The following is a 13539-nucleotide window of genomic DNA, read 5'->3' as shown; positions in this document are numbered from 1 at the left end:
CTCCAGAGGTCGTTCATACTTTGATCAACGCGAGGAAGTCTTCCTCGGGGAAGGTTTATTACCGTACTTGGAAGGCCTATTTTGCCTGGTGTGAGTCCAGGGGGTTTTCACCCCGCACGTACTCGGTTTCCCGTGTGCTGTCTTTCCTTCAGACGGGTGTCGATCAGCGTTTGGCGCTGGCTACGATACAGGGTCAGGTGTCTGCGCTGGCCGTTCTGTTTCAACGTCCCGTGGCTTCCAACTCCTTGGTTGGCACCTTTATTCAGGGTGTGCGGCATCTGGTTCCTCCTAGGAGGGATCCTTTGCCCCCTTGGGACTTGAATCTCGTTCTATCTGTGTTACAACGTGCTCCTTTTGAACAGATCAGGGAGATCTCGTTGTCTATGTTGTCCAAAAAGGTCGCCTTTTTGGTGGCGATCACTTCGGCTCGCAGAGTGTCGGAACTGGCGGCTTTGTCCTGCAAGTCTCCGTACCTGGTTGTTCATTTGGATAAGGTGGTCTTGCGACCTAATCCTTCTTTTCTGCCGAAACGAGTTTCGGAATTCCATCTTAACGAGGATATTGTTTTGCCTTCGTTGTGCACGAAGCCTAAACATCCAAAGGAGATGAGATTGCACTCTCTGGATGTTGTTCGGGCGATAAGGGTTTACCTTAAATCGACTGAGTCTTTTCGTAAGACGGACTCCTTGTTTGTTCTTCCAGAGGGTCCTCGGAAGGGCATGGCGGCTTCGGCCTCTACCATCGCCAAATGGATCAGGCAGACCATTGAACAGGCCTATGCCTTGCAGGGGAAGGTTCCCCCTGTGCCTGTGAAGGCGCACTCTACTAGATCTCTGAGTACGTCTTGGGCCTGCCGTCATGGGGCTTCTGTAGCCCAGGTGTGTAAGGCGGCGACTTGGTCGACCGTGCACACTTTCACAAAATTCTACAAAGTAGATGTTCAGGCATCGGCGGATGCTTCCTTTGGCCGCAAGGTTCTTAGTGCGGCTGTTCCCTAGGGTCCCTTGTTGGGGAATCCTGGCTGTTGGGATAGTTTTTTGTATCCCCTGGGTTTTTTGTCTTTTCCTGGGTTGTTGCTCCTGTTGAGCACTTATTTTTGCTGTTGCCCAGCTGGTTTCCTTCCTTTGGTAAGGTTCCTTTCTTTGATGTGGAGACTGCGTTGCCTTTCGGCGCGGATGCGTTTCCCACCCCTCATGTTTGCACTGCTTTGGGACGTCCCCATATGTGACGAATATGAAGAGGCGGCGACTGTCGGAGGACGTAAGAGAAAACGGAATTTTTGTAAAATCTTACCTGTAAAATTCCTTTCTCTGAGTCCTCCGACAGTCGCCGCCCCCGCCCCTCTTTTGGGGTTTGAATGTATACTCTACTGCTATTCCACTAAAACTGAGATATGGTTGCAGGAAGTAGGAGGGTATTGACTGAGGGGACCACCCCTTGAGGGTGGGATATGTTAAAGCTTTATTGTTAACATATTCTGTTGCCTAGCTACTCCTTCGGAGCAAAGTCTAATACCCCATATGTGACGAATATGAAGAGGCGGCGACTGTCGGAGGACTCAGAGAAAGGAATTTTACAGGTAAGATTTTACAAAAATTCCGTTTTTTTTTGCTAGAAAATTACTTAGAACCCCCAAATATTATTATATATATATATATATATATATATATATATATATATATATATTTTTTTAGCAGTGACCCTAGAGAATAAAATGGCAGTCGTTGCAATATTTTATGTCACACGGTATTTGTGCAGCAGTCTTTTAAATGCAATTTTTTGGAGAGAAATACATTTTCATGAATTAAAAAAAAAAAAAAAAAAAAAAAACAAAACCGTAAAAGTTAGCCCAATTTTTTTGTATAATGTGAAAGATGTTACACCGAGTAAATAGATACCTAATGTGTCCTGCTTTAAAATTGCTCCCACTTGACAACAAACTTCGGTACATAAATCTCCATAGGCGATGCTTTAAAATGTTTTAACCGTTATCTGTTTAGAGTTACAGAGGAGGTATTGTTCTAGAATTATTGCTCCCACTCTAACAATCGGAGCGATATCTCACATGTTTGGTTTGAACACTGTTTCCTTATGCGGGCGCGATTTGCGTATGCATTAGCTTCTGCATGCGAGGGACGGGGAGCTTTACATTTTTTTTTTCCTAATAATAATAATAATAATAATACATTTATTTATTTATTTATTTTTTAAAAAAAATATTCCTTTAAAAAAAAATTTTGATCAATTTTATTGTTGTCACAAGGAATTTAAACATCCCTTGTGACAGTAATAGGCAGTGACAGGTGCTCTTTTATGAAGGGATCTGGGGTCTAAAAGACCCCAAATCCCTCTTTTGCACTTAAAAGCATTCAAAATGCTAAGTTTGGCTGTTTTGTTTTGAATGCTGTGTTTTGTTTTTTTTTAACCACTTCCCGCCCACCATATAGCAAAATGAAGGCCGGGAAGTGGTTGGTCTATCCTGACTGCCCGTCATATGATGTCCAGCAGGATAGACCGCTCTGTGCGCCCCCGGTGCGGTGTGTCACTCTGACGTAGGCTCTTTCCCGTGTGACCAGCTGTGTCCAATCACAGCTGGTCACATAGTAAATGGGAAGTGCCGTTGATCAGCTTTCCTCAGTTCGTGCCTGACAGGCACAAGTAGAGGAGAGCCGATTGGTGGCTCTCCCAACGGGGGGGGGATGCCACTAGTGCCACCAGGGATTGCCCACCCATGGCCACGAGGGATGCCAATCGGAGCTCAGGGGCCCTTTCAGTGCCCTCCTCATCAGAGCTGGCCATGATTGCTATCTATAAGTGCTGCCCACCAATGCCCATCAGTGCCACCTATCAGTGCTGCCTATCATTGCCCATCGGTGCTGCCTATCAGTGCCCACCAATGCTGCATATCAGTGCTACCTATCAGTGCCGCCTGTGAGTGCATTTTAGTGCCACCCCATCAGTGCCTCCTCATCAGTGCCTGTCAGTGGGGCCTCATCAGTGCTCATCAGTGCAGGAAAAAAATGTATCTATTTACAAAATTTTATAACGTAAAACTTTTTTTTTTTTTTTTCAAACTTTTCGGTCTTTTTTTATTTGTGTAGCAAAAAAGAAAAAACCTTGCGGTGATCAAATACCACCAAAAGAAAGCTCTATTTGTGGGAAAAAATTACATCAATTTGGTTTAGGTACAGTGTTGCATGACTGCGCAATTGTCATTCAAATTGCAAGACCGCTAAAAGCTGAAAATTGGCCTGGGCAGGAAGGGGGTGAAAGTGCCCTGTATTAAAGTGGTTAATCTGGTGACTTTAAGGCTCTAGTACCTGGAAGTGATGTCATGACATTGCTTCTGGGTTTTTACATTGGAGACTCGATCAGAGCCGGATTCGGGTCTTCGGCTAGGTACGCCGGATGGCCGCCTGGGTCTCCCGGTTGGACGGGAGACCCGGCGAGCCACAGAAGGAGGTGGTGGGGGGGTTTGTGGTTGTCCTCTCCCGCTCCTTGTAATGACAGCCCAAATGTAATTTGCGTTCTGTCGGCACTAAGGGATTAATGTCTGTTTAATTCTTCTTTTTTTTTTCTCTCTCTTGACCTTACAGTATGTTTTAGTCCTTTTAGGAAATACCTCTCCTTTTATGTGTGTTTAAAACAGTAACTGTATATTACACTAGTGATTTAAACAGTTATTGTATACAATGGTCATTTTCAGAAAGTTTTTCCAGTACCTGACTGAATCTGGTTAGCTGCCACATGGCAATACAGGCCTTCCTTATTTCAGACAATTTTGATAAATGAGAACATTAATCCTATCTTTTTTTGGGATGCTATTTCAGTGGGGTTTTTTTTTTTTTTTAGAAATAAATGAAATGTAAGGTTCATTAAATCAGTCTAAGGTCATATTCCACAATTCCAGCACCCCTATACAATGCTCTTCCTTAACCACTTAAGCCCCGGAAGATTTTACCCCCTTCCTGACCAGGGCCTATTTTGCGATTCGGCACTGCGTGACTTTAACGGACAATTGCGCGGTCGTGCGACGCTGTACCTAAACGAATTTGACGTCCTTTTTTCCCCACAAACAGAGCTTTCTTTTGGTGGTATTTGATCACCTGTGCGATTTTTTTTTTTTTTTTTTTTTTTTTTTTTTTTTTTTTTTTTTTTTGCGGGACTGTGACATTGCGGCGGACAGATCGGATCCTTGACTGACATTTTTGACACTTTTGGGGTTACCAGTGACATTACTACAGTAATCAGTGCTATACATAAGCACAGTTACTGTAAAAATGACACTGGCAGTGAAGGTTTTTTTTTTGAGAGGGAGGGGTTAAGTGTGTCCCTAGGGACGTGCTTCTAACTGTGATTGGATGTGGCTTGAGGTGTAAGAACAGAGATCAACGGTCCTACTTAGCAGAACCGTATGATCTCAATTCTTACACAGGGGAGAATGACAGGCGGCTGTGTTTACATTAGCCGCCTGCCTTTCTCCCGCTGTAACGGACAATCGCGAGTGCCCGGCGGACATCGGGTCCGCCGGGCACACACGCGCGTGAGGGGGGGGGGGGGTCCGCGAGCGTGCGGGAGCTCCCTAGAGCCTCACAGGCTAGCGACGTAGACCTACGTCACTTTGCCTGTGAGGGGCTGACTGCCGACGTAAATCGTCGTTAGGCAGTCGGCAAGTGGTTAAGTACCCTTCATTAAGTGTATTCTTAGAGATATTTGTAGAACATCTAATGGAGAGCCCTGCAAAACTGTGCCCGAAAATTGTTATGGGGGCTTTGCTTTTATTGACGGTCTATTATACTTGCATCACTTCAATTTTGTGGCTATTTAGTAGATGGGGTCCATATTAGTCACACTTTGCTTTGTAAATCTTAGATTTCCCCATCATGACCTTTTAAACAGGAATCTCTATTGCCTTGTCCATATTGCACGGTTAGCAGCAATGTATATACAGGCCTACCCTCACTAAGTGGAAAATGGAAAAATACTCATGTACTGGTAATACTGTAATAAAGCTGTTGGTGAGTTTCTATGGATTACTGCACTTTGTATTTAGGGCTTTGCTTCTTGTATCCTTTTTGCTAAAGTTGAAATTTAGATAAACAAAGCCCCACAGTTCAAGTCACGTCAGTTACATGTAATTAATTCTATCCCACATTGTGCAGGCCACTGGATCTTAAAGATCTTCACTGCAGGGATGCCTGTCCTCTTCCTGTTCCTGACCTTGCATCTCTACAGTGGTTAACAGCTTTGGGTGCTCAGGAAGAACAGCAGTACAGCTGGTTCAGTGGTGACCCGCCTCCTCCTATCACCCCTTATTCTTTCATTGATTACACTGCTTGTAACACAATCTGTGGATGGGAGAGAGAACCCTGTGACTGATCAGTCTCTCCCCATTCAAATATTGTGTTTACTTGCAGTGTAATCTATCAAGAAACTTTTCTCAGTGGAGGATGAGGAGGGGGGGGGGGGGGGCTTGTCCTCATTGGACCATCTGTACTACTGTTTTGCCTGAGGACCTGAAACTGCTAACTATTGCAGCGTCGGAAATTCAGAGACAGGAAGAGGACAGGCACTTCTGGGACTTGGGTGACAATTTCTACAGGAACCAGTAGCTTGCACAACGATAGGACATACCTCATTACATGTAAGCGATGTGACTAAAGCTGGTAGTAATTTTTTTTATCTCTAAACTTCAGCTTTAAATTAAAAAAAAAAAAAACAAAAAAAAAAAAACTTAATGTTTTCCTTTCATATAGCTTTCTAGTGTCTATTTCTGTGACTGCATTGTGGATGAGAAAGTCAGTCAATTATTTCCTTTCATTATGTAACCTGCAAGGCTGCAGTATAGGAAAAAAACATAATGCCATTTTCTTTAATCTAATCTACTTTTTGCTTTTAAGGTAGTTTTGAATATAATTTCTAGGTGTAAAGGCTTACGGTTTTCATTTATTTTTTAGGTTTGATGTTATTTTTGACAATGTAGGTGGATCAAGTGAAGAATTGGCTCTTCAGTACCTTAAGCCATGGTCTGGAGCTTCATACTGCACACTCGTTACTCCTTTCCTGTATAACACTGACCGGCTGGGTATAGCAGATGGAATGATGCGTTCGGGTATTACTCTGGGATCAAAAGTGATAAAGGTAATATTCTGCATTTATAGATACAGTATGGAGGTAATCAGAATGTGAGTATATATTTCCATGGCTATATAGTTGAACTTATCTTTTGCTTGCTGATTACTCTGTATGTAGCTGGGTTGTATTTCAGAACAGTACTAAATTATCTTTCTCTATCGCTCATTGACAGACGTAGTCTTCTTGATTCTCAAGAGCTGGGTTATGTTGTCTCCGCAGGAGTAGGACTAGGCAGAAAGACAAAACGTTCTGGCTCCACCTTAGGGGCAGTCCCTGAGGGTATATCCTCCCTCTCTCTGCTACAGGGAATCAGTTCATTCCGGGGGTGGAGAATTGGCAGGCAGATTATCTCAGCCGTCAGACCCTGGATCAGGGGGAATGGTCCCTCCATCCAGACGTTTTCCACCAGTTGTGCCTACGGTGGGGCACCCCGGATGTGGATCTGTTGGCATCACGATTCAACAGGAAAGTTTAGAGATTCGTGGCTCGCTCCCGCGATCCTCTAGCAGAAACCGCAGACGCACTGATCGCCCCGTGGGGGCAATACCAGCTAATATATGCCTTCCCTCCTCTCGCGTTACTGCCAAGACTTCTTCGCAGGATAGAGGAGGAAGGAATTCCAGTAATCCTGGTAGCTCCGGACTGGCCTCGTCGAGTTTGGTACGCCGACATGGTCAGACTGGTGGCGGACGTCCCGTGGAGACTTCCTCTCAGGGGGGATCTACTGTCTCAGGGACCGATCTTCCATCCTGCTTTACGATCGCTGGCTTTAACGGCCTGGCTATTGAGACCCAGGTGCTGAAGGACAAAGGTTTGTCAGCTTCAGTTATTCCTACTCTAGTTGAAGCAAGGAAAGCGACTTCCAGAAAGATTTATCATCGCACATGGAAGTCCTACATTGCATGGTGTGAACCTTTGGGGTTCCGTCCTCGGTCTTATTCGATTAGTCGAATATTGGCTTTTCTGCAACAAGGGGTTGAGCAGAAACTGGCCTTGAGTACTATCAAGGGTCAGGTTTCAGCATTAGCCATCTTCTTTCAGAAGCCTTTGGCTACTCATTCCTTGGTGCGGAATTTCATCCAGGGGGTGCGACATCTGGCTCCGCCAGTGCACGCGCCGTTACCCCCCTGGGATCTTAATTTAGTGTTGTCGGTTCTTCAGAAACCTCCCTTTGAAGATATTAGGGAGATTCCTCTACCCACGTTGTCCCAGAAGGTGGCCTTCTTGGTGGCTATTACTTCTGCACGCAGGGTGTCAGAACTGGATGCATTATCTTGTCGTTCACCATATCTGGTGGTTCATAGAGATAAGGTGGTTCTTCGTCCGAATCCATCCTTCCTACCAAAAGTGGTTTCAGAATTTCATCTGAATGAAGAAATTGTATTACCTTCCCTGTGTCCTAAGCCCAGTCATCCTCGGGAGTTTGCTTTACACTCCTTGGATGTGGTCCGGGCGATCAGGGTATACTTGAAAACGACAGACTCGTTTCGCAAGACGGATTCACTTTTTGTGATCCCAGATGGACCCAAAAAGGGGTTGCCTTGATGGCGACCATTTCCAGATGGATCAGACAGACGGTAGTACAGGCTTATTCTATTAAGGGTCGGGAGCCCCCGTTCCCTGTTAAGGCGCACTCCACTCGGGCACTTAGTGCGTCATGGGCCTTTCGCCATCAGGCGTCAGTGGTCCAGGTGTGCAAGGCGGCTACCTGGTCGTCGGTGCATACCTTTACTAAACATTATAAAGTTGATGTAATGGCATCGTCTGATGCCTCGTTTGGCCGCAAGGTTTTGCAGGCCGCAATTTGAGGAGACCAGTGGTCTACCTCGAGGGTTTTTTCCGTTGGAAAATTTTTCTTTAGTCTCATTCTTTGTTTATAATGAGCCTTTAAAACTTCTAGTTTGGCACCGGTTGGGCCTTCTAGATTGGATTTGATTTTGTCAATCCCACCCCTCATTTGTGGCACTGCTTCTGGATGTCCCAGCTCTTGAGAATCAAGAAGACTACGTCTGTCAATGAGCGATAGAGAAAAATGGATTTTTGTAAGATCTTACCGTAAAATCCTTTTCTCTTAAGCTCATTGACAGACGTAGTACCCGCCCCTCTATCATTGAGTTGGGTTGGGTTAAATTCTCTGTACTGCTTTAAAACGGAACTGATTCCCTGTAGCAGAGAGAGGGAAGATATACCCTCAGGGACTGCCCCTAAGGTGGAGCCAGAACGTTTTGTCTTTCTGCCTAGTCCTACTCCTGCGGAGACAACATAACCCAGCTCTTGAGAATCAAGAAGACTACGTCTGTCAATGAGCTTAAGAGAAAAGGATTTTACGGTAAGATCTTACAAAAATCCATTTTTATGAAAAATAAATAAGTGTGACAAAAACACACTTCCCATAGCGCTTGCTGTATTAAATACGTGTACTTAATCAAAGTGAAAGTTTATAAAATTCATAGATATCTATTAGCACATTCTCTAGGTGAATTCAACAATAATTATAAATAGTGTAAAGTGCTTGCGCATATATATATATATATATATATATATATATGTACTATAAATGTGTAAATATAAAGTGCTTGTTCTAGACCATGTTAATCAGATAAAGTGCTGGAACATATAAAGTGCTCCGTGTGTTCAAAAGGTAGGATACAAATAGGCCATCCACCGATATTCCTCCTAGTGGGTAACAGGATAATAGACGGAAGATCACCCCAGAGTGTCAGTGAGATAGGTAAAATGCCTACTCACCAGATGTAGTTGATCTTGCTTGCCTTATAACAAGATCATATAGAGCTTGTGTGGTCACCGTGACCAGGTACAGAACCTCTCCCGAAAGGCGATCCTGCTGCTTCCCTATTTCATGAGCGAATGCCTTTTGAAATAAAGGAGACCAGACACCTCATAGTGAACTCCGTTGTAACATTTATTGCCCAAGCATGGGCTAGAACGATTTTAAAGTTGTACAAACAATTTGCAGCATATATATTCAGGTGCAGCTTCCTCGCTAGAGATTTGGGACCGAAGGCTGGAATCTAAACCACAACCAAACCATAATGTCTTCAGAGAAGAAGACGTTATTTTGATAACAAAGCGCGTAAGACAGGAGCGCACGCGGTGATGTCAGTTGCCATGGTTGGAACCCATGGCGGAAGCGGTTGTGGTTTCGTTTTCAGCTTTAAAACGTCTTTCGGGGGACGTTCTGTATCTGGTCACAGTGACCTCTATTCGATCTTGTTGCTATAAGGCAAGCAAGATCAACTACATCTGGTGAGTAGGCATTTTACCTATCTCACTGACACTCTGGGGTGATCTTCCATCTATTATCCAGTTACCCACTAGGAGGAATATCGGTGGATGGCCTATTTGTATCAACACCTGCTCCCCATTCACACCTGAGACCTTGTAACACTAACGAGTCACATGACACCGGGGAGGGAAAATGGCTAATTGGGACCAATTTTAACATTTTTACTTTAGGGGTGTACTCACTTTTTTTTGCCAGCGGTTTAGACATGAATGGCTGTGTGTTGAGTTATTTTGAGGGGACAGCAAATGTACACTGTTATACAAGCTGTACACTCACTACTTTACATTGTAGCAAAGTGTCATTTCTTCAGTGTTGTCACATCAAAAGATATAATAAAATATTTACAAAAATGTGAGGGGTGTACTCACTTTTGTGAGATACTGTATATTTACACATTTATTATTTATAGTACGTATCATTTATATATATATATATATATATATATATATATATATATATATATATATATATATATATATATATATATATATATATATATATATATATATGCGCATACACTTTTCACTATTTATAATTATTGTTGAATTCACTTAGAGAATGTGTTTTGGTCATAGATATCTATGAATTTTATGAACTTTCACTTTTATTAAGTACACATATTGAATACAGCAAGCGCTATTGGAAGTGTGTTTTTAGTCACATGTGTTAGTATTTATTTTTTATATACCTAACTTCTGTCCATAGCAGCTGCTCTTCATCACCTTTCACACATAGTAATTAATTGCAATTAACTCATCCATTAGCGCGAGTGGAATATATTAACTAATAAATTATCTTTGTCCTTTTTTTTTTTTTTCAGCATCTCTACAAAGGAATCCACTACCGTTGGGGATTTTTTACACCCAGTGGGTCAGCCCTAGATGAAATTGGAGAAATTGTGGATGCTGGCAAGGTAGGTATATGTTCTGTTGGTAGTGAATACATGTCTCGTGTACATGATCCTCTTTGGAGCAACACCTTCTTGAATATTTTATTTGCAAAAATTTTAACTATAATATCACATGCTGTTTCCTTTTTCATAATATTCGAGTGACCGTTTATTATATTTTATTTGGATTTGGTTTTTGTGATGGTGATGCCCATTAAAGTGGAAAAATATTTCAGAATTGTCAGGGCTTATAGCTCCTTGTCACCTGATAGACATGATCAACAAAATACATGTGTAGGAGCAAGAGCTAAAGGTAAAATTAGAATGCAAAAATACAAGATCCACCATTTATCGATACCACTCAAGTAACCGCGAAACCATCCAACGGCAAAAAATAGATTTGTCCCTGGTACCACACTGTTATCTTTTGCCATCACTCCTACCACTTCTATTACCCAAATTATGTCTTTATCTTAAAAAATGTAAAACATTTTATTTACATTTAAAGTGGAAAAAGGGTGGATCACCTTGAGAAAGTGGCCTCCTGTGACCTTGAAGTATTGATGTGTTTCCTCTATCTTTTTGCGACTTTTTTGAATTATGACCTCAATACGTTTTTGAGATGCATAGGCAATGTGTTGTCTAAAGCCCCATACACACGCACAGATTGTTGGCCGTAAATTGTCGGCCAACGTCCGATCTGCCAATTGTAGGCTTGTTAGTATGATGCTTCCGACAACCAACTGTGAATTTTCGGCCGAAAAAAATCTGGTGTGCATGCTATAAAATTTTTGTTGGCCAACAAAGAACGGCCGATTGTTCCTCAGTCAGTACAGATTTTGGCAGACAAAAATCAGATGAGCAAGACTGGGCATGCTCAGAGAAGAAAAAACACACGAAAAGTCAACCATCACATGACATCCCTTCTGAAGTTGGTTTTTGTTGGCCAACAAAAGTCCAGTGCAAGTCTAGAGCACATTTCAAACAGGCAAAAAATTTGGGGGAGCATACCCATGTATTTCTAAAGCTGCTGCAGCTATGAACCAAAAGACATGTATATTAAAAAAGAATCGCGCGCAAATGCAAAAGAAATTACTACCAAATCTGAAGACAATCCTTTCTTTTGCATTTGCGCGCTATTCTTTTTTAATAGAGCACATTTCAACCAACAAACAACACTGGACAAAAGACAGCCGATCGGTTGGCCAACAATCTGTGCGTGTGTATGGGGCTTAACTCTTGATCTTGGCTATACTATCGTGTCAGCGTAAGCTGGACACCCAAATTCTGTGACGTTAAGGGCATGCTGCTGGTTGGATTGAACGAGATTTTTTTTATTACTTTCTATCACCTTATTGAGGAGATTCACTTTTCTTGGAGCTGATTGTGAGGAAAAATACAACATTTTGGTGCGATACTTAAACAGGAATAGAGGGGGCATTTTCCAATGGGGATACTTGTTCCAATGGAAATTGTCCAAGTGGGGTGTTTTCCCACTTTGGAGAGATTCAACTCCTTGCTGTTGTGTTTGCTGGACAGCATGTGGTTGGAAATCACCTCAGTGGTACACGGATGGCAAAGAAATGCCTGACAAGGGGTTTCACTATCCACTACTCTATCCAGAATGGGGGGGGGGGGGGAGTTTTGGCTTTGCATATCTTTTAACCTGTTGAAATAGCAGGTATAGAATAATAGACATCAAATGTTTATATACCTTTTTTATCTGATACCATCTACAGGGGTATACTGCAATTGTAGTAAACTGTAGAAACAGATCTATGTATGATGTTTTTGCCTATGCTACCTCTGTGAAGTTCTCAGGGTACTTTAATATCCATTTCCAAGTGGCTGCTTTTAATATCCATTTCCAAGTGGCTGCTTTAAAGACAAAGCAACAAAAGCATTGAAAGTATACTCTTCAGTGGTGGTGTTTTTGCATAAACAGATGCATACTTGCTTATCTAATCCCTGCTCTCTGTAGACCTGTGTGCTAATCCCTCTTCATAGAACACAACAAAAGTACCCCGTGCTAGGAGACTGATGTTCTGCTCTAAATAGACTATGTTTTCTTTATTCACTTAATCTCTCTTAATCATTCTGCATTCAGCCAGTCCCAGCACTTTGCCGCCTTTGCAGCCATATTACAGGAAGGGGTTTCATCTGAGTCAGTTGATTTTAGCAGCGGATCACTGGTATGTTATCCTGCTGTACGGTCAGCCTTTTCAGGATTAAGAACACAATGGGTTTGATCAATACAAATGACACAGTTGTGTAAAGCTTTAAATATAGGGGATCATCAGTTTGGTATTCATGTCTCAGTGTTTTCCTCAGTGAATGGGTCAGAACTGTCTGATCAACCTATGATTAACCAAAATAATACCGATCAAGCCTACTAAGGGGGCTGCTTTCTCACTAGAAATAAACAAGTGAATGATGCCCACTGTCGTTGGTACATAAGGTATTCATATATGACATCTGTGGGCTGACACACACATACTGGAACAAACTGGATGCTGTCCTTGTTAGAAAAGGGAGGAATACTGGAGAAAATCTTCCAAAATAAGTGGGGCTACAGCACCAAATGTGGCCGAATGTTATAGGTCAGTTTTCACACACAATATGCAAAGCAATCATAGAGGTGTATTGTGCCATTCTGTGTGAATACACACAATGTGGTATAGACTTCAGGAAGTGCACAAAAGGTATGCGGAAATTCCCTCTGGTGCTGCTTTGCAACCTCAGTGTTCAGGGATTTTTTGCTAAAAATTGTGTATTTTCTTTGAGCCTGGAGCTTAATTTGAGCTCCCTCTTCTGTTCTAGTAACAGAAGTGCATGCCAGCCAGAAGGTTGCACACTTGTCACGTTGTGGATAATTGTAATGGGACCCATGAGCTGTTCTTGCTCTCCGACACTTTCTATACCTACGTATATATATTCCCCAGCAAAGTTGTACTTGTAAAAGAAGAGAATAAATACTTACCTCTCCTGTTGCCCACACCCCTGAACACTGCTCTATTGCTGTGGAATGATCCTCCAAAGTATTCTGGGAAACCAACACTTCAGGAAGTGTCAATCTCCTGTGTCCTGGTTAGGGGGATCCTCAGAGGTTCCTGCTGCCAATCTCATGTCACCACTGTATTCTGTCTGTGTGTACTGATGTGTAGGGCAACAGAAGGAACTAGTGACAGTTCTGTGGGACACAGGAAAT

General features: G+C 42.7%; 1 protein-coding gene across 1 annotated transcript in view; it reads left to right on the top strand.

The window, feature by feature from the left end:
* Positions 1 to 13539, top strand: part of RTN4IP1 (reticulon 4 interacting protein 1) — a 59976-nt gene that overhangs the window by 45958 nt on the left and 479 nt on the right. Inside the window, exons 7-8 of the mRNA XM_082249926.1 lie at positions 5958 to 6141; positions 10263 to 10355. Of these exons, the coding sequence (XP_082106052.1) occupies positions 5958 to 6141; positions 10263 to 10355 (277 nt within the window). The remainder of the gene's footprint in view (positions 1 to 5957; positions 6142 to 10262; positions 10356 to 13539) is intronic.

Source organism: Pelophylax lessonae (assembly GCF_965119305.1).
Source record: "Pelophylax lessonae genome assembly, chromosome: 3".
Taxonomy (NCBI): Eukaryota; Metazoa; Chordata; class Amphibia; order Anura; family Ranidae; genus Pelophylax; species Pelophylax lessonae.
Note: the sequence above shows the minus strand (reverse complement) of the source record. Positions and strands in the feature narration are given on the sequence as shown.